This window comes from Garra rufa, chromosome 13 (genome assembly GCF_049309525.1).
Source record: "Garra rufa chromosome 13, GarRuf1.0, whole genome shotgun sequence".
Lineage (NCBI taxonomy): Eukaryota > Metazoa > Chordata > Actinopteri > Cypriniformes > Cyprinidae > Garra > Garra rufa.
This window is the reverse complement of record NC_133373.1, coordinates 39,179,857-39,204,167: the sequence shown is the minus strand read 5'-3', so window position 1 is coordinate 39,204,167 and position 24,311 is coordinate 39,179,857. Positions and strand designations below refer to the sequence as shown.

The 24,311-nt window shown below is 37.0% G+C and overlaps 1 protein-coding gene across 1 annotated transcript; it reads left to right on the top strand.

Annotated features, from left to right (window-relative positions):
• Positions 1–2,793: 2,793 nt before the first annotated feature.
• lrfn5b (leucine rich repeat and fibronectin type III domain containing 5b) lies at positions 2,794–19,978 on the top strand. Its single transcript, XM_073853230.1, has 3 exons — positions 2,794–3,100; positions 12,686–14,106; positions 18,847–19,978. Exons 2-3 carry the CDS (start codon positions 12,713–12,715, stop codon positions 19,733–19,735), a joined length of 2,283 nt encoding a protein of 760 aa, XP_073709331.1. The 5' UTR covers positions 2,794–3,100; positions 12,686–12,712; the 3' UTR covers positions 19,736–19,978.
• The last annotated feature ends 4,333 nt before the right edge of the window (positions 19,979–24,311 follow it).

The window sequence follows — 24,311 nt, the reverse complement described above, 5'->3', positions numbered from 1 at the left end:
ACTGCTTTAACTACAAACGCATGTGTCTGCTGTTTCTCAGCTGATCTCAGGTCAGGTCAGAGAACTGCTGGGCGTCTCAGAGCCGCTTTGGAACCAGAGCATCGCGGATCCCCTTCATAATGACAGGACTATTTTCCTGCAGATGAAGAGCAAGAGCGGCCAGCACACAGATTCCATCACATATGAGCATTTCCTCAATAACAAGAGCAGATGAAGCAGACTCAACCCATCCATCCATCCGTCCATCAGCAGCTGCTCGTGAACATTCAGTCTGTGATCCTGCATTAAACAGCTGCTGAAAACATCTGTGTGCATCATTTCTAACATGGATTTCAACAGCAGCAACATCTATGAACACAATAATGAAATAAATTGTATCAATTTCCAACTAGGAGATGTTCTGGCCAGGTTCTTTCAAAGTTATGAACAAACATTCTTCCAGTAACATTAACTGAATGAGTTTCAGAGTAATCTGGTCTTCAATAATGTTCTCAAAATGTTTTACTAAAACTTCAAATTGGTTCTTTGTGTAACATTTTTTAAATCGGCCTGTGACAACTTACCCCGATCTCTATTTACATATACCTGAATGCAAAAATTCTGCAAACTATTGTTTTAGGCCAAATGACCCCAAAGCCAGTCATAAGGGTAAATTTTTTTTACATCTAAATTTATAAATCTTCTGACAGTTCAAAAAATAAGCTTTCCTTTGACATATGGTTTGTTAGGATAGGATAATATTTTGGATCTGAGATACAACTCTTTGAAAATCTAGAATCTGAGGGTGCAAAAAAATCTAAATATTGGGAAAATCACCTTTAAAGTTGTCCAAATGAAGTGCTTGGCAATGCATATGTGACCCTGGAGCACAAAACCAGTCTTAAGTAGCATGGGTATATTTGTAATTATATTGATATAAAATTATCATTTTTTCTTATATGCCAAAATCATTAGGATATTAAGTAAAGATCATGTTCCACGAAGATTTTTTGTAAATTTTCTACCGTAAATATATCAAAACTTAATTTTTGATTAGTAATATGCATTGCTAAGAACTTCATTTGAACAACTTTATAGGTGATTTTCTCAATATTTAGATTTTTGGCACCCTCAGATTCCAGATTTTCAAATTGTTGTATCTCAACTATCCTAACAAACCATACGTCAATGGAAAGCTTATTTATTGAAAATTGACCTTTATATAACTGGTTTTGTGGTCCAGTGTGACATACTACTAATCAAAAATTAAATTTGTATACATTTACAGTAGGAAATTTACAAAATATCTTCATTGAACATGATCTTTAATTAATATCCTAATGATTTTTGGCATAAAAGAAAAATAATTTTGACCCTCACAATGTATTTTTGGCTATTGCTACTTTGAGACTCTGACAGTCTGCTGTGCTGCTATGGAGTTTGACAAGAGGATGCAAGCGTGCCGACAGAAAATGCAACATTTGCACAGATCCAGAGTCATGATGCACGACCGCATTTATTAGACACTGAGAGACTGATCTCAGACCTGCTCCATTATTGTGTTCTCTGACAGCAATCACACCCATCTGGAAACATCCGACTGTTGAGATCCGATCCGAATTCGGCGCAGGTCGCTCCTGTCTCCACAAAGGCGTTTTCTCTGACGAACCGCTGGCGAATTTACCAATCCTACTATGGCGAAGACTGGCTACTTAATATTCACGAGACCAGGCCTCCCATTGGAGGGTAAGAACTGAACGTCAGCGTGCTCGGTTAATATTCTAGAGGCGCGCTTTTCCATTAGAGGACAACAACATAACGTCAACAATATCAAATTAATATTATATAACAATAATTTTACAGGATTATAACAACAGTACAGTTAAAAAGAATAACTAATAGCTAACCCTCTTACCACTTGTGTTCCAGTGGCAAGAAAAAAAAATATTTATATATATATTTTAATGCTTTATTATTTCAATGCCACAAGAACAAGAGGTATTACATATTTATGCCAAATTGACATTGACTGCCAGAGAAAAAACAAAGAAAAGAAATGACATAAAATTCAATGCTTAAATGGCAGAAACAAAAAAAGACCAGGTTTAAAAACAAAACTAGGGTCAGTACCATGAAAAGGCAGATTTAAGGAAAAAAGAATAAAAAATTAAATAAAAAAAGGTTAAAATAGTTCATTACATATTTTAGTGCTTTTTTGTTTGTCCCAAGAGATTTGCATATAATTTAAAGTCATTCATAAAATGGAAAAAAAGGTCTACATTGTGCCCACATTTTCTTATGTATATGGTATTTTGCTAATAAAGTAAAGAATAATGTATGCTTTATATAAATTATTATATATATTAAAGAATTATTTAAATATTTTCAATAATACAGATTGACGTCAAATTGATATTAGCTGCCAGAGAAAAAAGTTTTTTTTTTTTTGTTTTGTTCTGGTGGATTTACATTTTAAGTCATTAATGAAATGGGAAAACTGGTCTACATTGAGCCCGTTTTTTCTTATGTATATGGTATTTTTCTAATAAAATAAACAAATGTATAATAATGTTCTAATGTTCTTTCCAAGTCAAATGTTCGTTTTCTGTATAAGAAAGCAGATCAGCTATACACATTTTTCTGTTAATATCTTAATACCAGAACAATCCATCGCCATAGGAGGGTAAGGAATCGACGTCATCGTGTTTGATGAATATTCCAGAGCGCGCCGTCCAATTGGAAGGTTACCAAGCGGCTGTAGCATGACCTAATTAATATTCATGAGGCGAGCCTCGCCGTACTAGGATTGGTAATTTGGGTGCATGCAGGCGTAATGCGGAGAGGCGATCCCGGCTGGAGCTTCTGTCTGCGCTTTTATTAAAGGAGAAGCGAGACATCTTAATGAGCACATCACAGCTCACAGAACGCCGTTTAATTAGCTGCTCCTCCGAGCTTTAGTCATGGACGTGTGGAAGGGCATCGGAGGTCCTGGATGCGGGAGGATCTGATGTCCACTCATCTATTTGGGTCATCGCAAAGAAGGAGCCGCTGAAAATGCGGTGATTTCGGAGGAAATACGGCGTGCTTTGCCCCTATGAAGCAAAGCTGATCTCTTCTACAGGTAAATGGTGTGCTCTTCCTCTCGTCGCTTCTCCATTCTCATTGCATGCATCCTCAGATGCGCTCCGTCTTCATTTTCCGAGATCACTGAGATCTCGAGGAGGACAGGTATGAGAAAGAAAGCCGAAATAACACATCCGACGAATGCACTCGATCTGAACATCTGCAAGGTCACTAAATGCCTTCACCTGCTGCGAGCGCGCTCGAAATGAAGGATGCATGTCATGTTTGATTATCAATAAATCACGTGCAATGCATTTTCAGACTCGGAATGGTGGCAGCTTATTCTATTACTGCAATTTCAGATTGAGCTGAGTGGCAGGATCAGGGTCCCTCATGGACAGAGAGGTAACTGACCAGAGGACTGGCCTTCAGACGCTGTCTTTATGCTCGTTTCATTAACGCGGATTGATCGTTTGCTTTCACACTCGTCTGTCTGTTGACTAATTAGATTAGATTTTTTAATATAAGAAAACACAGGAGTGGTGAGGAGGGTTGTGCATGCTTGCATATGAAGACAGGCTCTTTAGGCAGTAATTGGTTGATCTGAAATGAGCCCTTCATCATGTCACTGTTGTTTCAGGGTTGTACAGATACGCTCAGATAACCTGTGATCTGATGGATGGCTGTTCAAATCAAAGGCTTGGTTTTGAACATGTTTTTATGAATGTGGCTAAATATACACAGTACACTGTTTCTAGGCATTCTGTGTTCAACACCCAGCTAACTGCGAAATGTCACTAATGCTTTTTATAGGTTAGAAAATGTTCTTATTACATTAATATTTGATGTACGCTCTTATAATGTTGAAAGGAAACATTCTTAGACCAGTGTTCTCAGAACATCCTTATTATGTTATTAGTATGTTCTCAGTTTATTACTAATGCTCACATAACCAAGACAAAACATCCTTAAAACATCAAAAACATGTTTTGAATACTTAGAATACAGATTCAGATTCAGACTTGATCAAATGATAAAATGTAACGCTTGCATAACCAGGAAAAATGCTCTTTAAATATAAAAAGTGGTTGTTTGAAATGTTGCAAGAACATTTGAATTTAACATTCTGATAAATGTTTCAAAGTGATGTTCCTCTAATGCTCACAAAAACAAGAAAAAACTGGGAAAAATTTTACTGGGAATGTTAGAAAAACATTTTTTTAAACGTTTTTTGATAGCTCACTCGTTAAAAAAAAAAAGGTTGCAAAATGGTGTTTCTGCAGTGATGCCATAGAAGAACCATTTTTGGTTCCCCAAAGAACCTTTCAGCAAACAGTTCCTAAAAGAACCATTTTGAAGAACATTTTAAAAATCTAAAGAACCCTTTTCAACTATAAAGAATCTCTTCTGCATTTGAAAGATTCCATGGATGTTCGAGGTTCTTCATGGAACCGCTGATGCCAATAAAGAACCTTTATTTTTAAGAGTGCTTGTTAACTATGGCTGTTTTGTAATAGTTTAGTGAGGGAAAGTGTTTGAAATGTATATCCTGAGCAGATTCCCTGATTTCTAGCATTACTATTGGTAACATTTGTTTGTTTTTATGTCTAATGTTCAGTTACATTCTGTAGGGTTGGACGTCTAGGAAAAAAAAAGGACGGTTTGCCCGAAAATATAAATAGTTGTCTTTTACTCTCCCTCGTGTCCTTCCAAACCCCTGCTGAACACAAAACATCATTCTATTTTAAGAATGCTGGGAACCAAACAATTTGGAGTCCAGGGTTTCTCGCAGCTCTTAAAACATCTTAATTTGCTCTCCCACAAATTAAAGTCTTAAATCAGAACAGAATGTATAACTTAAACCTAGTCCCAGACTAAAATGTAAGTCTGAGCTGTTTCAACTGAATAAAATGGCACGGATTGATCTTAAAACATGCCAGGTCCTTTGTTTTGTCTGAAGATGCGCACCAGTAATGTTTTTTTCCAAGGCATGTTTATAAAAATGACTTAAATGTCCTAAATGAACTATGACTTCATCTTGGTTTCGTCCAGTCCTTAAATCCATAAAGTTAAATGTAAACTTCAAAAATGAATCTCTTTCTCAGTATGTTTGTCTTGTTTTCCAGTACAAATCATCAAGATACATTTACTGGAGATGCAAAATGAAGAAATGAAGAAAATAAATAAAACTTGCTTCGAAAAGGTCATTTTTTGGAACCCCATTGGCAGATATTCTAGTTTTAATAAAAACCATAGATTCTCTTCATTTCGATAAACTCTTTGTGCCCCATTCCATTTATTCCTTGCTCTTAAAAAGTCTTAAATGTATCCTCACGAAATCTGCAGAAACCCTGGGTTCCATGATATGTTTTTACCATGCAATCAAATCAAAGGGACCCAAACTATAAAATGGTCCCACCCTATTTTTTTCTTCATTCTCAAAGTCAACAGTGCAGTTGATTAAAGCACACTCTCAGTCATCCATCTGTAAAGTGCCTGACTCTCTGTGTGTGTGTGTGTGTGTGTGTGTGTGTGTGTGTGTGTGTGTGTGTGTGTGTGTGTGTGTGTGTGTGTGTGTGTGTGTGTGTGTGCAGTCACTCAATCATTTATTTCCATCTATCAGTGCAGACGGATAGAAGAGAATGGATTCAGCTTACAGTCTTTCTAAAACTGTTAAGAGGAACTGGAGAAAACATCTGCTATAGTCTGATAATGGCACATCTGTGCCGCTGGAGTGGAAGATCTGATGATCAGACTGAGATCACACATGACTTTAGTCACACTCAGACTGCAGAAGACACGAATCCAATAATCAAGCACAAATGGAAACTCATCCTCATGTTGTTGCACACACTGCTATGCTGATAAACAATGATTTCAAACATGCCATTAATCAATCTGAATGCAAAAAAAACATTCCTCAAGCACTTGAGACTGACAATATTTGGTCAAGATACAACTATTTGAAAATTTGTAATCTGAGGGTGCAAAAAAATCATAATATTGAGAAAATCGTCTTTAAAGTTGTCCAAATGAACTTCTTAGCAATGCATATTACTAATCAAAAATTAAGTTTTGATATATTTATGGTAGGACATGTACAAAATATCTTCATGGAACATGATCTTGATGTCCTAATGATTTTTGGCATAAAAGAAAAATAAATAATTTTGACCCATACAATGTATTGTTGCTACTTAAGACTGGTGTTGTGCTTCAGGGTCACAAATAACATCATAAGGAAAATGTGAGAATGTTGATCTCTGGATATTTCCTTTAGACATAAATCTTAGTTATAAAGACACTGCTTTAAGAATGTTTTGTTCTAACATCTATATCCATTTTAAAAAACAGTAGTGAAAGCTGTGAGAACGTTCCCTGTTACTTGGGCTTAAACAGTCTTATTAGAACATTCTCTAAGTTATAAACAAACATTCATAGATTTTTATTTGGTCTTTAATAATGTAATAGCACAAAAAAAAATTATGCATCATATGTGAAATGTTTTATTTCTGGGTTGTTTTAGTTGGATGTTTGTCACATATGTAACACTTTTAAATGTAACATTTGAAAGTAACACTCCCATAATGTTTGCAAAATGATACAATGGAATGTGACGTAACATTTGCATAAATATTTAAAAACTGTCTTTTTCAGTTCAGAGAACATTCACAGCTAACATTTTCACAGCTTAAAGGAGTAGTTCACTTCCAGAACAAAAAACGTACAGATAATGTACTCAACCCCTTGTCATCCGAGATGTTCATGTCTTTTTACTTCTTAAGTCATAAAGAAATTATGTTTTTTGAGGAACACATTTCAGGAGTGTTCTCCATATAGTGGACTTCTATGGTGCCCTGAGTTTGAACTTCCAAAATGCAGTTTAAATGCAGCTTCAAAGACTCTAAACAATCCCAGCTGAGGAAGAAGTGTGTTATCTAGCGAAACAATCAGTTATTTTCTAAAAAAAAATTGCAATTTATATATATTTTAACCTCAAATGCTCGTCTTGTCTAGGTCTCTGTTCTTTCTGGTTCAAGACAGCTAAGGTAATGTCAAACAACTCGCATCTAATTTTCTCCTCCAACATTTTAAAATCATCCTACATCACTGTTTTACCTTTTTGTTGTAAAGGGTGTTTGACCTTCTTTGCACGTTCACTTTGTAAACACTGGGTCTGTTCTTCTGCAGCGATGGAGGACCATTTAGAAGTTGGAGGAGAAAATGAGATGGGAGTTTTTCCACATGCCCTAACTGTCTTGAACCAGAATACACAGTTCATGCAGAGCTAGACAAGATGACTGTTATAAAAAGTGTACCAATTTTTAGAAAATAACCAATGGTTTCACTAGATAAGACTCTTCTTCCTCGGCTGGGATCGTTTGGAGTCTTTGAAGCTGCATTTAAACTACATTTTGGAAGTTCAAACTCAGGGCACCATAGAAGTCCACTATATGGAGAACATTCCTGAAATGTGTTCCTCAAAAAACATAATTTCTTTACGACTGAAGAAAGAAAGACATGAACATCTTGGATGACAAGGAGGTGAGTACATCATCTGTATATTTTTGCTCTGGAAGTGAACTAAAGCTTTAAAGGGAACATTCTTCTGTACTTCATATTTCAGAACATCTATGTGCTTCACAAATAACAGCAATCGGTTTGGACCGACATGGGAATAAGAGCAGTGAACGTCTGACTGGTTGAAGTGCAGAGGTTCTGAGTGATGCCGGAGTAATGAGCTTTGGTTTGAATGTGTTTGACGGAGCAGCTGTAGATGTGTGAAAACAGACCCAAACTCTGCTCTCTTTGACACGCGTCCTTCTCCAACGCGCACGCTTCCATCCGTCATGCTGCTTCATTTATGGTTCAGTGAGCGTTGGCTGGGAAAAATGGGATGTAAAAAAAAAAAAAAAAGAAAAAAATCGGGGCCGCTCTGAGCCACCCAATAGCACATTCACAGCGGCGTTTCGGAGGGGAAGTAGCTACTGCGGAGCGGCCCGCTGAAAATACACACGCTTTGCCAACTAATGCAGCCAGCTGGTTGGCAAACAACACCAGCGACACAGACTCAATAAAGTGGCTGATGGGAAGGTCATTTGATATGCACAGAGTGTGACATCACACGCCTATTAAACACCAACAACACGGGTCATTTGTCCTTGACCTGTGAGCTCCAGCTTTTTAATGCATAACCCAGCTTACAGGGAACGTTCTCAGAACGTTATGGCAAGGTTGCAGCAGTGTTAATGGAACATTTATCTGGTCTTTAATGTTTACACGTCGTTCATGGAACACTTGTGTTCCTGGAGCACAAAACCAGTTTTAAGTAGCACGGGTATATTTGTAGCAATAGCCAAAAATACATTGTTTTGGTCAAAATTCTAATTTTTTCTTTTATGCCTAAAATCATTAGATATTAAGTAAAGATCATGTTCCATGAAGATATTCTGCAAAGTTCTCACCGTAAATATATCAAAACTTTATTTTTGATTAGTAATATGCATTGCTAAGAACTTCATTTGGACAACTTTAAAGGCAATTTTCTCAATATTTAGATTTTTTGCACCTTCAGATTCCAGATGTTCACATTTGTGTATCTCTAGTTCTATAGTTGTATTCTAACAAACCATACATCAAAGGAAAGCTAATTTATTCAGCTTTGAGATGATGTATAAATTTCAATTTCAAGAAACTGACACTTCTGACTGGTTTTGTGGTCCAGGGTCACATTTCTTTCTGAAACATTGCAGTAGGATGTTCATCTAACTTTTTTTCATGTTACTACTTGTTTCAGAACGTTGAGAGAAGATTTTAAAGTATAACGCTATTACAGTGTTTGCGTGTTCTAAGAATTTTTTTTTTACGCTTTTGTAACATTAGCAGAATGTTTTTTCGTTAGCTGGGAAGTTCTCTTATGCTCTTACATATTAAAACAATAACATTATTTTTACATTGTTCATTAGATGTTTTATGTCTGAGACGTTTTAGTTGAAAGTTCATGTAACTTATTTTTAAAATGTTGCTACTTGTTTCAGAACATTCAGAGAACATTCAAAAGTACCACTCTCATAATGTTTGCATGTTCCAAGAAAAATGTTTAAAAACTGGACATTTTGAAACATTTTAAAACTTTGACGCTTTTGAAACGTTAGCAAATGGTACTTAGAACATATTTTTGTTAGCTTGGAAGTAATGTAATGCCCTCAAATGTTAGAACAATAACATTACTTTTATTGGAAATAATTGTTCTTTAAACATATTATTTCTGAAACATAGGTTCATGTAACATTTATTTAATGTTACTCATTAATGTTACAAATTATACTATTTTTTTAAAGAACATTCAAAAGTAAAACTCTCATAATGTTTGCATGTTCAAAGAATGATTTTTAAAAACTAGACATTTTGAAACGTTTTTTAAATGTTACTCATTTTTTAAATGTTACTACTTGTTTCAGAACATTCAGTAAACATTCATTGCTTCCATAATGTTTGCATGTTCCCTTAATATTTGTATGTTTTGAAGTGATTTAAAAAATGTAACGCTTTTGAAATGTTGGCAAATTGTACAAATATTTTTTTAGCTGGGAAGTTCTCTAATGCTCTCAAATGTTAGAACATGTTAGAGTTCATTGGATATTTTATTTCTGAGATGTTTTAGTTGGAAGTTCATGTAATGTTTTTTTTTTAAAGTTACTTCTTTTTTCAGAACGTTCAGAAAACATACAAAATGAACGTTTCCATAATGTGGGGGAAAAAAGGAAAGAAATGATACGATGGAACATTCCCTTAATATTTGTGCATAACCAAGAAAAAAGCATCCAAATAACATTTAGAAATAACGTTTTGGTAACTTAATGGGAACGTAAGCGAACGCTCTTAGAACATATTTTAACAAGGCATTGTCATTTTTGCAAAGATTGTCAGGTGTGTTTGCTCAGTGGCAGCATGTCATTATTTAAAGCTGTGGCCTTTCTACGTGACAGAGATGAATGTGCGCATGTTCCTGTTGTTTATTTCATGCATTTTATAGTCGCACGCTCCCTTTTTCATTGCTCTTCCATATCCATACGGCGTGTGTCACTGTCAGATGTCAGGTGTCGCCAACATCCTTCACTTTTATTGCCTATTTCTGCATGCAGGTCTCACTGCAGCCGGCTGCTGTATTGTCTGGCGTGACAGTCTAATGATGCCGACTCTCTCGTGATCACAGGCCCGATGTACGGCAGGTTATTATGGCGTACATGCTCGGCGCACCGCTTTGAAAGGCCTATCGGCCGTGACGGCGCTCCGCTGCGTGGCATCTTCAAAACGCACGTTCAGAAGACACGAATTTCCAAGGTTATAAATGACAGAAGCCACGAGAAGCGATCTGCTGATATTTTAGAAACAAAGAGAAACCCCCTGCAACGGCCGACGCTCAGATTCCTCTGTAAATGCACACATAATTAAACATCCTCGATTAAACATTCATGACCTGAAGCATTCTAATCAAAACCGTAGCTGCTATGAAATGTTATCTCTCGTCAAGGACTTAAGAGTCATTCAGAGAATCCGTTTCTCAAGTAATAAGTAACAGGAGCGGCCGCGGAGAGCCGAGCCAATCGATGCGGAGGGGAACGACGTGTCTCTCCTGATGTGGCATCTGTGTTGATGCTCTTTGTCTCTACTGGGCCTCATTCTGACGAGTAACCGGACGGCAGATCAGTCTTTCATCTCGCCAAACACAGAGATGAAAGGAACAACATTATCATATCAAAAACACCAGCACAAGCTTTAGGAAATGTCCCCAGAATCCGTCTGATTCCCTGACATGATGTTTGACGACATGCAGACGAGAAGCGGTTGTTTGCACACGATTGATTGTTTGCTTTGTTTGTACATGCATTAAAGACAGAAGAAAACCTAAACTGGGCTTTTAGCTCTTAGGCCATGTGTGTTCTGACGTCATCTGTTTGTGTATAACAGCTTTTATAGCCGACACATTTGTGACACTGGACCACAAAACCAGTCATAAGGGTCCATTTTTGGAAATTGAGATTTATACATCATCTTATATAAAAGATGAGTAACATGTAAAAAGTATTCGATGAACTTCAAACGAAAGCATTTCAGAAATAAAACACTTAATGAACAACGTAAAATACATGTTATTGGTCTAAAATCTGAGAGAATTAGAGAACTTCCCAGCTAACAAAAACATTCTTTTTTTTGAAAACATTTCAAAATGTCCAGTTTTGAAACATTTTCTTGGTCATACAAACATGAAGGGACCATGCAAACATTATGAGAATGTTACTTGTGAATGTTTTCTGAATATAACAAGTAGTAACATTTGAAAAATGAGTAACATTTAAAAAATTGTTACATGAACTTTGCAACTAAAACATCTCAAAAATAAAACAATAAACTAAAATGTTTCAGAAATGATACATTTAAGGAACAATGGTCTGTGGTTATGCAAATATTAAGGGAATGTTCCATTGTATCATTTTGCAAACATTATGATAATGTTACTTTTAAAAAATGAGTAATATTTAAAAAACGTTACATGAACTTCCAACTAAAACATCTCAAAAATAAAACAATGTAAAAATAAAGATATTGTTCTAACATTTGACAGCATTCGAGAACTTCTCAGCCAACCAAACGTATGTTGTAAGTATGTTTTGCTAACGTTTCAAAAGCGTCAAAGTTTCAAACACTTTTCTTGGAACAAGCATTATGAGAGTGTTACTTTTGAATGTTCTTTAACAAATAGTAACATTTGAATAATGAGCAACACTTTTTTAAATGTTACATGAACTTCCAACTAAAATGTTTCAGAAATAAAACATTTAAAGAACAATGTTGTTCTAACATTTGAAGGCATTATAACTTCCCAGCTAACAAAAATATTTTTAAGAACATTTTGCTAATGTTTCAAAAGCATCACAATTTTCAAAATGTCCAATTTTTTAAACATTTTTCTTGGAACATCTTGCAAGAATTGAAAAAGAATTGAAAATATTAAGAAAATTGCCTTTAAAGTTGTCCAAATGAAGCTCTTAGCAATGCATATTACTAATCAAAAATTAAGTTTTGATATATCTTTACAGTAAGAAATTTACCAAATATCTTCATGGAACATGATCTTTACTTAATATGTTAATGATTTTGGCATAAAAGAAAAATCTGTAATTTTGACCCATGCAATGTTTTGTTGGCTATTGCTACTTAAGACTAGGTCACATATAACATTTGTCTTTATGTAAATAAATATCGATGACTGTTGCACGCAAGTCTCTTCTGCTCACCAAGGCTGCACTTATTCAATAAAAAATACAGTAAAAATTGTGAAATATTTTTATCTCTTAAAACAGCCGTTTTCGATGTGTTGTATGTGTTAAAGTGCAATTGACAGCTGTGATCAAATCTGAATTTTCAGCGTCATTACTTCAGTCTTCAGCGTCACATGATCCTTCAGAAATCATTCTCATGCTTTGCTATTCTTTGATGAATAGAAACTGTTTGTATCATTATAAATGTCACTTCTGATCAATTTAATGCATCCCTGCTGAATAAAAGTATTCATTTCTTTCAGCCCGTCACAGATCTGCTAGCAGTAATGAGAATGGCCTCTCTGTTTGCTTCTCCGCAGGTTGTTTAACCAATACCCGGAACCCAGATGGAGACGCTACTGGTTTATTTGATGGTTGTTGTAATGGCATTAAAGGCCCAGAAGATCCAAGTATGTCCCAAGCGCTGCATCTGCCAGGTTTTGTCACCCAATCTGGCCACCTTGTGTGATAAAAAGGGGCTGCTGTTCGTCCCGCCGAACATCGACAGACGCACCGTCGAGCTCCGACTGGGGGACAATTTCATCACGGGCATCAAGCGCAAGGATTTCGCCAACATGACCAAACTGGTGGACCTGACTCTCTCCAGGAACACGATAGGATCGATCGCGCCTCACGCTTTCAACGACCTGGAGAACCTCCGCGCCCTCCATCTGGACAGCAACCGCTTGACCCACATCACCAACGATACGTTTAGCGGCATGTCCAAGCTGCACCACCTCATTCTGAACAACAACCAGCTCACCTACATCTACATAGGAGCGTTCAACGACCTCCTCGCTCTGGAAGAGCTGGATTTATCCTACAACAACCTGGAGAGCGCGCCGTGGATCGCCATCCAGCTCATGAGCAGCTTGCACACCTTAAACCTGGACCACAACATGATCAACTACATTCCCGAAGGGACCTTCTCCGGCCTTCAGAAGCTCAAGCGTCTGGACGTCACCTCCAACAAGCTCCACAAGCTACCGCCCGATCCGGTCTTCCAGCGTGCCGGCGTCCTGGCCACATCGGGCGTTTTGGGTCCTCTGTCTTTCGCGTTGAGTTTCGGAGGAAACCCGCTGCACTGTAACTGCGAGCTGTTGTGGCTCAGGCGTCTGCGGCGTGAGGACGATCTGGAGACGTGCGCGGCTCCTCAGCACCTCGCCGGACGCTATTTCTGGACCGTATCCGAGGAGGAGTTCCTGTGCGAGCCGCCGCTCATCACCCGACACTCGCAGGAGACGCGTGCGCTGGAAGGCCAGCAGGTTTCCTTGCGCTGCAAAGCCCGCGGCGACCCGGATCCCGTCATCCACTGGATCGCCCCCGACGGGAAGCTGGTGTTCAACTCCAGTCGCACCGTGGTCCACTCGGACGGAACGCTGGACATCCTGATCAGCACGGTCAAGGACTCCGGATCGTTCACCTGCGTGGCGTCTAACCCGTCCGGAGAGGCGCAGCAGACGGTGGATCTGCTCATCACCAAACTTCCGCATTTCACCAACGACACCAGTTTGGTTCAGGAGCCCGACCCGGGATCGTCCGACATCGCCACTTCTGCCAAGACGGGCGGAGATGGAGGCTCTTCGATGGGTAACAAGGGTGGACAGGAGAAAAGGGTCCTGATCTCGGAGATCACCGTGTCCACGGCTCTGGTGAAGTTCAACTTTCAGAGGAATATTCCAGGGATTCGGATGTTCCAGGTCCAGTACAACGGCACTTATGACGACTCGTTAGTGTACAGGTAAACCTGTTTGTTTTTCAGTTTGGTTTGGTTAGCTTCACAGTAATAAACAGGAAAAAAAAACTGTGTTAATACTGTAAAGTGTATCAACTATAAAACATCTTTCACACATATAAAGCAGCTCTGCAGAAGACGTTAGTGTTGGTAATCAGCTCAATTCAGGTCACAGCTAACAGGGAATGTTCTCAGAATGTTCTGGCAAGGTTCTCCATAAGTTACAAAAAATGTTCTTGCTGTAATGTTAATGGAACTTTGATGTTCTCAAACCACTGTCACAAAAAGAATAATGTATCGTGATGTATCGTAAAGAATAATATAACATTTTTCCTGAAACATTTTAGTTGGATGTTCATCTAACATTTTTGAAATGTTACACTTGTTTCAGAACATTCAGAGAGCATTCAAAGGTATCATTCTCAAAATGATACAATCCAATGTTTCATATAACCAAGAAAACATGTAACATTTTTATAACTTTATGGAAATGTTAGTATGGAAGCCTGTTTCTGCCACTAAATAAAAAAAAGGTTATTGCAACTTGTTTTCTCACAATTCTTACTTTTTCTCAGAATTGTGAGATATAAACTCACAACTGCGAGTTACAAAGTCAGAATTGTGTGATTTGAACTTGCAATTCTGTAAACATATCAGTCTTTTTTTCTACTCGGAACTGGACTCGCAATTGCAAGTTTATATCTCACCATTTCAATTCAATTTCACTTTATGGTTGGCATTTCTTCCAAAAATTGTCTTGTATCCTATAGTGTTTACTGTCTAACATTGATTGACAACAATACACATTACACAATACAGTACACTCACAGAAATACACATCCATCTACTTTGCAAATACTTAAGTACCCTCAATTCCTCAGAATATTGCTGCCTGCTTAGTCCCCCAATACTGACTGATTAATTTTACTGACTGGTGAACAAAAGATTTCCGTAATCTGTTCATTCCAACATATGGCACTCTCAGTCTTCTATTTGATGGCAAAAATTGATATTCCTTATACAAAATATGGAATCAATCAGACATAATTTGAACTGTCAAGGACAATTTTTTTTTTCTTGTACAACTCGTGAAAACTTGGCTCAAGCATTTGAGCCACAATCTTAGAATAATTCTGAGAAAAAAAGTCAGAATTGCGAGATACAAAAGTCAGAATTGTGCTTATATCTCGCAATTATGACTTTATAACTCAATTATGCATTTACACTGCAAAAAATGCTTTTCTTACTAAGATTTTGTCTCGTTTCCAGCCAAAATATCTAAAAATTCTTAAATCAAGAAGGATTTTCTAGACGAGTAAAAATTAATGTCTTATTTTCAGAAAAAACAAGTCAAAATTAAGTGTTTCTTCTTGAAACAAGCAAAATAATCTGCCAATGGGGTAAGAAAAATAATCTTGTTTTCTGTTTGAAATAAGATTTTTTTTTCTTACCCCATTGGCAGATTATTTTGCTTGTTCTAAGAAAAAATAACTTAATTTTGGCTTGTTTTTTTCTGAAAACAAGAAAATAATTTTTACTCGTCCAGAAAATCCTTCTTGATTTAAGAATTTTTAGATATTTTGGCTGGAAACAAGACAAAAAATCTAAGTAAGAAAATCATTTTTTGCGGTGTATATCTCAGTTCTGAGAAAAAAAAATGTCAGAATTGTGAGATACAAAGTCGCAATTACCTTTTTTATTTTTTTATTCCATGGCGGAAACAGGCTTCCATATGTTAGCGAAATGTTCTTAGAACATACTTTTGTTAGCTGGATTTAATGGATTACTTCACCTTCAGAATAAAAATGTCCTGATAATTTACTCACCCCCATGTCATCCAAAATATTCATGTCTTTCTTTCTTAATTTGCAAAGAACTTAAGCTTTTTGAGGAAAACAGGATTTTTCTCCAAATAGTGGACTTCAATGGTTCCTTAACAGATTGAAGGTTAAAAATGCAGTTTCAGTGCAGCTAAAAAAGGACTCTAGACAACCCCCAGCCAAGGAATAAAAGTCTTATTTAGCAAAATGATTGGTCATTTTCTTAAATAAATAAATATTAATATTCTTTTTAACTTCAAATGCTCATCTAGCCCTGCGTTGTGCATGCGTACGGTTCAAGACAGTTGGGTTATGTCGAAAAACTCCCATCTCATTTTCTCTAAAACATCACTGTTTTACCTTTTTTTTTTTGTAAAGGCATTTGACCTTCTTTGCACGTTCATTTTGTAAACACTGGGTTGGTACTTCTGCAGCGATGGAGGATGATTTTGAAGTTGGAGGAGAAAATGAGATGGGAGTTTTTCCACATACCCTAACTGTCTTGAACAGGAATACACAGAGTATGCATCGCAGAGCTAGACAAGACCAGCATTTGAGGTTAAAAAGTATATAAATTAATAAAAATAACCAATTGTTTTGCTAGATAAGACGCTTCTTCCTTGGCTGGGATCGTTTAGAGTCCTTTGAAGCTGCACTGAAACTGCATTTTTAACCTCCAATCCTTTCAGCACCATTGAAGTCCTCTATATGGAGAAAAATGAAATGTATTCCTCAAAAAATGTATTTCCTTGCAACTGAAGAAAGAAAGACATGAACATCTTGGATGACATGGGGGTGAGTAAATGATCAGGAAATTTTTATTTTGGAAATGGAGTAATCCTTAAAGCTTTATTTTCCTTTAAAAGCATTAATGCCATCAGACTGATAATGCTACTCGATATTAACCGTCCCACAAGACCAGAGTCTGTGGTGCTTCTTCTTCTTTATTTGCTGGAGTCACGTACAGCAGGTTTGTGCTGTGTATCTAGTGAAACGGTCGACTGAGAGCCCTTTCCTCCTCCCGAGCTGCTCCGCTGGCCGTACAGACTATAAAAATGATGGCAGAGGAAAGAAGAAAGTGCACTAAGTGAGCAGCAATAATCTAAACGGTCTGGAGGGGTTCAGCGGCTCCTGAAGGGAGATTTGGCTGTGCGGCTCTGACTCTCATTTACAGCAGCTGGGAACCAAAGGCTTTACGGCTGCAGATCAGCTTCACCAAATCACCTTCAGATGATCAGGAGGCTTGGGAATACTTTTTAAATAACCAAGCCATATCAAATTTGGATCCGTTAGACGGCTTGCACATGCATTTTTCTGTCTATGTGAACAGAAAACCGTATTAAAATTATGTTTTTAATTTACTAGATAGTGGCGCACAATCACAGTATTGAATGACTCATATGAGTTGGTACTTTTTTGTGTGTCAAAAGCGTACAGGACAAGCAGTGCAGTCTGATTCTCCAACAAATGATTCATTTTAGTGATTCAAAACAATATAGCAGAACCACCGAAGTCTGATTCCACAGTGAATCAATTTGTCAGAACAGTACAACATGAATATTGTAGAAAACACAAGTCGAAATTAAGTGCGTTTTTGCTTAAAACAATTAAAATAATCTGCCAATGGGGTAAGAAAAATGATCTTGTTTTCTGTTTGAGATAAGATTTTTTTTTCTTACCCCATTGGCAGATTATTTTGCTTGTTCTAAGCTAAGTTTCTTAATTTTGACTTGTTTTTTCTGGAAAAAAAGAGACAATTTTTACTTGATTTAGGAATTTTTAGATATTTCGGCTGGAGAAATAAGACAAAAAATCTAAGTAAGAAAAGCTTTTTCTTTTGCAGTGAACCGGGAATCATTAGTGCAGTGTATTAGCTTTCTCACCCTTTGCAATTTAATTTCTTCCTTTTTCTTCCTCAAAAGTATTAAAAGTAGTCACTTCCCATTACAATACACCTGTAATAGGATCAAATGATGAATAACAGCTCATTAAAGGAGTTCACTTTCACAACAAAAAAATACAGATAATGTACTCACCCTCTTGTCATCCAAGATGTTCATGTCTTTTTTTTTCTTCAGTAATTTTGTTTTTTGAGGAACACATTTCAGGAGTGTTCTCCATATAGTGGACTTCTATGGTGCCCTGAGTTTGAACTTCCAAAATGCAGTTTAAATGCCGCTTCAAAGACTCTAAACGATCCCAGCTGAGGAAGAAGGGTCTTATCTAGTGAAACAATTGGTTATTTTCTAAAAACATTTACAATTTATATACTTTTTTAATCTCAAATGCTGGTCTTGTCTAGCTCTGCGTGAACTCTGTGTATGTCGAAAAACTCCCATCTCATTTTCTCCTCCAACTTCAAAATGGTCCTCCATCGCTGCAGAAGGACAGACCCAGTGTTTACAAAGTGAACGTGCAAAGAAGATCAAACACCCTTTACAAAAAAGGTAAAACAGCGATGTAGGACGATTCTGAAGTTGGAGGAGAAAATGAGATGGGAGTTTTTCGACATACCCTAACTGTCTTGAACCGGAATACACAGAGTCCACGCAGAGCTAGACAGGACCAGCATTTGAGATTAAAAAAAGTATATAAATTTTAAATGTTTTTAGAAAATAACCGATCGTTTCGCTAGATAAGACTCTTCTTCCTCGGCTGGGATCGTTTAGAGTCTTTGAAGCTGCATTTAAACTGCATTTCGGAAGTTCAAACTCGGAAGTCCAGAAGTCCACTATATGGAGAGAAATCCTCGATTTTTTCTCAAACAACGAATTTCTTTACGACTGAAGAAACACATGAACATCTTGGATGATAAGGGGGTGAGTACGTTATCTATACGTTTTTGTTCTGAAAGTGAACTACTGCTTTAATAATGTTCTGAAAGATGCACTGCAACATTTCTGACTCTGTTTTTCGTTCCTTTCAGAATGATTCCTCCGACCAGCAAAAGCATCACGGTCAACAACCTGGCGGCAGGAACCATGTACGACCTTTGCGTTCTGGCCATCTACGACGACGCCATGACCTCTCTGACGGCCACACGCGTGGTGGGCTGCGTTCACTTCTCCACCGAGCCGCAGTATCTCCGCTGCCACTTCATGCAGTCGCAGTTCCTCGGCGGCACCATCGTGGTCATCATCGGCGGCGTGATCGTGGCGTCCGTCCTGGCCTTCATCATCTTCCTCATCGTGCGCTACCGGGTGTGCCAGCAGGAAGGGGCGGATAAAGGCGTGGAGCTGGGCGACGTTCGCTCGCAGTCCGAGCATCAGGTCTGCGGGATCATCAAGTCCATGTCCAAGCAGGTCCTGGGTCCGGACGCGTGCCGCAAGGTGTCGCCGCAGAGCGAATCCGCCCCGTCCCGAGCGTCCAAGCCGGCTCTTCCGGACTGCACCGTCACCACGTCCGCCGCGAGTCACAGCTGGCATCCCGCGTCCCCCGGTCCGGTCCGGCCGGCGCGCGCGGACACGCAAGTCAACGTAGAGCCGGACAACACCAACAAGAACAACTCCGCCAAGGTGCGTCCCACCGTCCGCGCCTACTCCACCATGGTGACGCCGGCGTCGCGCAGAGCGCAGCTCCAGAACCTCCACAGCTACCAGACGGTCCCGGTGGGCTGCGTGCGCGTCAGTCGCCGTCACTCGCTCAACGTAGACTCCTGCAAACAGCCGGCGTACGTCAGCTACCCGCAGCCGCTGCGCTCCAAACGCAGTCTGTCCATGAGCGGCGGCGATATTCCCCAGATGGACGCGGGAGAGAGACGCAGCGGGAGATCCTCGCTGTCCCAGTCCGAGTGGGTTCTGGAAAGCACATTATAATGGAGGATTTTGCACTTCACTTCTGTGGTTTTTAATAGCGTTTCAGGCCACCGTACGTGTGTTATAGTCTCGGACCGTCGAGTATCTGACGATGAGGACCATGTTTTTTAAGCACAAATTAAATACTGTTTCCTGCATATAGTAAAATAATACTACGACTTGTATATTTCTTTGTTTTATGGAATATTACACAGACACTGCATACAAACATGTTACGTTGTGTAAAATAAAATGTGAAAATGATTCGCGTGTTCATGTTAATTGCGACTCAATGCGATGCGTTGTGCGTTTGATAATAAAAGACAAAAAATGCATTCCAATTCTAATGGGGTTAATACCAGTTTTCAGATTATAATTCATAATAATAACTTTGATAATTTAATTAATGAGAAGTTGCTGATCAGATAAAATATGGTTTTAATTGAATTTTTTTTTTAATAATATTTGTGACCCTGGACCACAAAACCAATCACAAGGAAATGGCTGTATAAATCTTAAAACATTTGTTTTAGAAACATTTCAAAACAATATTCCTACGTTTTTATGACTTAACAGTGCAAAAAATGCTTTTTTTACTTTTTTTGTCTTGTTTCCAGCCAAAATATTGAAAAATTCTTAAATCAAGGAGGATTTTCTAGATGAGTAAAAATGATATTTAAGGATGTTTAGACATTTGCACTGGAAAACAAGACAGAAATACTGAGGAAGAGATTCATGTTTTGCAGTTTATGCATTATATAACATTTAATGCAATGACTTTATGAGTGTAAAACTTCCTGCTCTGATTTAAGCTTTTTAACTGAAAACTCTGGTTTCAACAAGAGGAAAACTTGGACAGATAATCAGAGAAAACTATGCTTTTAATCAGATTCCAAAAAGTGCAATGTGTTCAATGCAAAGACAAAACATTTCTAATTCGCATTGCTTCTTTGTTGGACTTGTTGGTTAGTCATAATGAAGGTTTAATCTTGTGCTAAAATGTTTGAATACGTAAATCAGCAGAGGATGATGTTGAGGAATCTCAGATGAGATCTACTGGAGGAAACATGAATCTGGATCAGTGTGTTCTAGCAGAGATGGAGCGATGGCTGGAGATGAAGTGTTTGATGAAGCAGAAAGTCTGGTAGTGAAAGCCCGCAGCAGCGCTAATTATTTTTAGAAGTGTTAATCCTGGTGTTCCTCGGGAGCAGCGAGTCAGAGGCGAGTTCTTGTGTTTGTTCAAAGGAACGGCATGAAGGTGATGAAAGAAGAGCAGTTTGGTCTCAGGAGGCCTGCGATCCGCCTACCGCTCAGACTGAGTCAAACCGCCCTTACATTTCACTCCACAATCAACACAAACACAGAGAAGGTCTGTTCTTAACCCTCGTAACGCATTCTGCTCTGTTTTGGGAGGCAGAGAAATCTAAAAATGCGGTTTTTATTGTGGGAACGAAAGTTTGCAAATGCTTTAAGACCCTCAAAGAGTCATTTTTAAGAAGATATAACCATGTTTCGTGTGTATGAAGCACCATTAGTGTCAAAAATACTATCTGTTAAATTGTCCATGTAGATCAAAAATACAGAAAAATACAGTAATACTGCAAAATGTTTTTACAATATAAAATAAGGGTTTCTACTGTAATATACATTCAAATATAATTTATTTCTGTGATGCAAAGCTGAATTTTTCATCATCATTACTCCAGTCTTCAGTGTCACATGATCCTTCAGAAATCATTCTTCATTCACAGAATTCACACTTTTTGTATCAATTTAACACATCCTTGCTGAATTAAAATGTTAATTTCTTTCAAAAAACTGTTTACAGCAGCATTGATAATAAATCAGTATATTTCTGAAGGATCATGTGACACCGAAGACTGGAGTAATGATGATGAAAAATTCAGCTTTGATCACAGAAATAAATCAGATTTTTAATGTATATTAAAATAGAAGAATGTTGTTTTACATCGTACTCATATTTCACAATATTACATTTTTTCTGTATTTCTGATCAAATAAACAGCCTTGATGAGGACTAAAAACTTATTTAAAATACATTAAAAACATTTTGAGTGTATATTAGTGTCGAAAACTTTTGTATAATATATTTAGCATTTTCTACACACTTTTAGACCAAATTTTGTTACTTCACATTAATATGTACATCTGGTGATGAACCATTGTGGCTTGCAAAATGAATGACTTTTTTGATCTGAAATTTAAAGTTTAGGTACAATTCATTTATTTCAAAGTAACATTCATGTTTTTTATGTTGTTTTGTTAGAAATAAAGATGTAGTATTCATAAATTTGGACTGTTTTTTTTAGCAATCATTAGTTATAAATTGAACTTTTTAAATAACATTTTACATTTTTATGGTTTGTTATGATAGTTATGATATTTGAAAATCTAGAATCTGAGGGTGCAAAAAAATCAAAATATGGAGAAAATCACTTTTAAAGTTGTCCAAATGAACTTCTTAGCAATGCATATTACTAATCAAAAATTAAGTTTTGATATATTTACAGTAGGACATTTACAAAATATCTTTATGGAACATGATCTTAATATCCTAATGATTTTTGGTATAAAAGAAAAATAAAATGTATTGTTGGCTATTGCTACAAATAAGACTGGTTTAGTGCTCCAGTGCCAAAAACAGTGCCATATACTGAATGCATGATGAGGGTTAATGCAGCACATATGTGTTTGGATATGAAGCTGATGAGGAGATGGAGTGACTGACAGAATTGATGAGCTTATTAAAAGCAGCTGCTGACGGCTGCGGTGTCAATTAATGATTCATTCATTCATACCCGTGAGGACGGCCCAGTCTTTCTATGGTTTTCTCTCTCGTTATTCATATTAAAATGCTGTGACGTTTCTCGGTGTGTGTCGTCTCCAGTGAGTCCTGAACACTGGCATTAATAAACATGCTCCTTCAGGAGGAGGGAGATTTCAGATGGTTGTTTTATTTAATGCAATCGCTTTGTAAAGAAAAAAATACAGCATTACTCTATATATGGCCAGCCAACAAAAATACACTATAAAAAATGACTAAAAAGTCATATGTTTCACTTTAATTCATCAATTAAGCAATTTTAACTTTTTGAAATTATATGAATTTTTTTTATTTTTTATTTTAGCTAGTTAAAATGACTTACAGTCCATCTGATCATATTTAAGGCAGCAGCAACTATAATTTTAAGAATGTTTTGCTAAATTTCCTATTAAGTTATAATAACATTATTTACGTTATTAGTTTAAAAATAGAAAAAGATGTTCTCTGGTTGTTCAAAACATCCGTTTTTTTTTGTTCTCTGGATGTTTTGAAATAGCAACAGTTTTTGAAAAAAAAAACATTAGATAAATGTTACATGAACGTTTCAGGAAAACCATTTTTGAGAACATTATTTAAAAAAAAACATTGAAGAAATGTTCCATTAATGTTTCTGCAAATACGTTTGTTCATAACCTGAGAATGTTTCCTATAATCTTAACTGATTTGCATAATTCATTTGACTCATTTGTGACCCAGAACCACAAAACTTTGTATCAATAGCCAAAAATACATGGTATGGGTCCAAATTATCGATTTTTCTTTAATGCAAAAAATCATTAGGATATTAAGATCATGTTCCATGAAGATATTTTGTAAATGTCCAACCGTAAATATATCAAAACGTAATTTTTGATTGGTAATATGCATTTATAAGAAGTTAATTTGGACAACTTTAAAAGCGATTTTCTTAATATTTAGATTTTTTTTCAGATTTTCAAATAGTTGTATCTTGGCAAAATATTGTCCTATTAAGCATATTTATTCAGTTTTCAAATGTTGTATAAATCTCAAAAAATTCCAAAAATTGACCTTTATGGTTGCTTTTGTGGTTTAAAAATTAGATTTCATGCTGACTTTGAGTCATTTCTATTATTTTCTCCGAAGCGTGAGAGAAAGAATGACAAAGCAATGGTTGATCAGACTGAATTATTCATGAGCCAATTAAGCGTCCGTGACGAGGACAGACAGCGAACGACACGAGCGATTCGCCAGAATCCTCATACCTGCGCACACAAACTATAAACACAGAATCATAATATGCACAGAAGCAATTCAGAGCATATGCATTATTAATGCAGGAAAATGTGCTTCGAATGAACGTCCTCGTTAATATTGAATGTGATTATTCCTGCTGAGAAAGACAGACGTGAATGCAAAAACTCTGGAACCTGATCAATTAAAGCACACCATCAATGTGATTAGAAACTCCTCAACGTCTGACCGAAAGACAATGAACTGCATTCTGATCTGAGTTTCACCATCATATAAAAAATAAAAAAATTATAATAACATACATACAACTATAATAGCAGCTCAAAAGTTTGGAATCAGTAAGACTCTTCTGCTCATCAAGGCTGCATTTATTTGAATAAAAATACAGAAAAAAACTGTAATATTGCAAAATGTTATTATAATATAAAAGTATGGTTTTTATTTGAATATACTTTAAAATATGATTTATTTCTGTGATGTAAAGATGAATTTTCATCAGCTGTTACTCCAGTCTTCAGTGTCACATGATCCTTCAGAAAA

Coding starts and splice junctions, on each gene's coding strand:
- lrfn5b (XM_073853230.1), top strand. CDS start 12,713: ATGGAGACGCTACTGGTTTATTTGATGGTTGTTGTAATGGCATTAAAG. Junction 14,107..18,846: donor GACGACTCGTTAGTGTACAG/GTAAACCTGTTT, acceptor CGTTCCTTTCAG/AATGATTCCTCCGACCAGCA.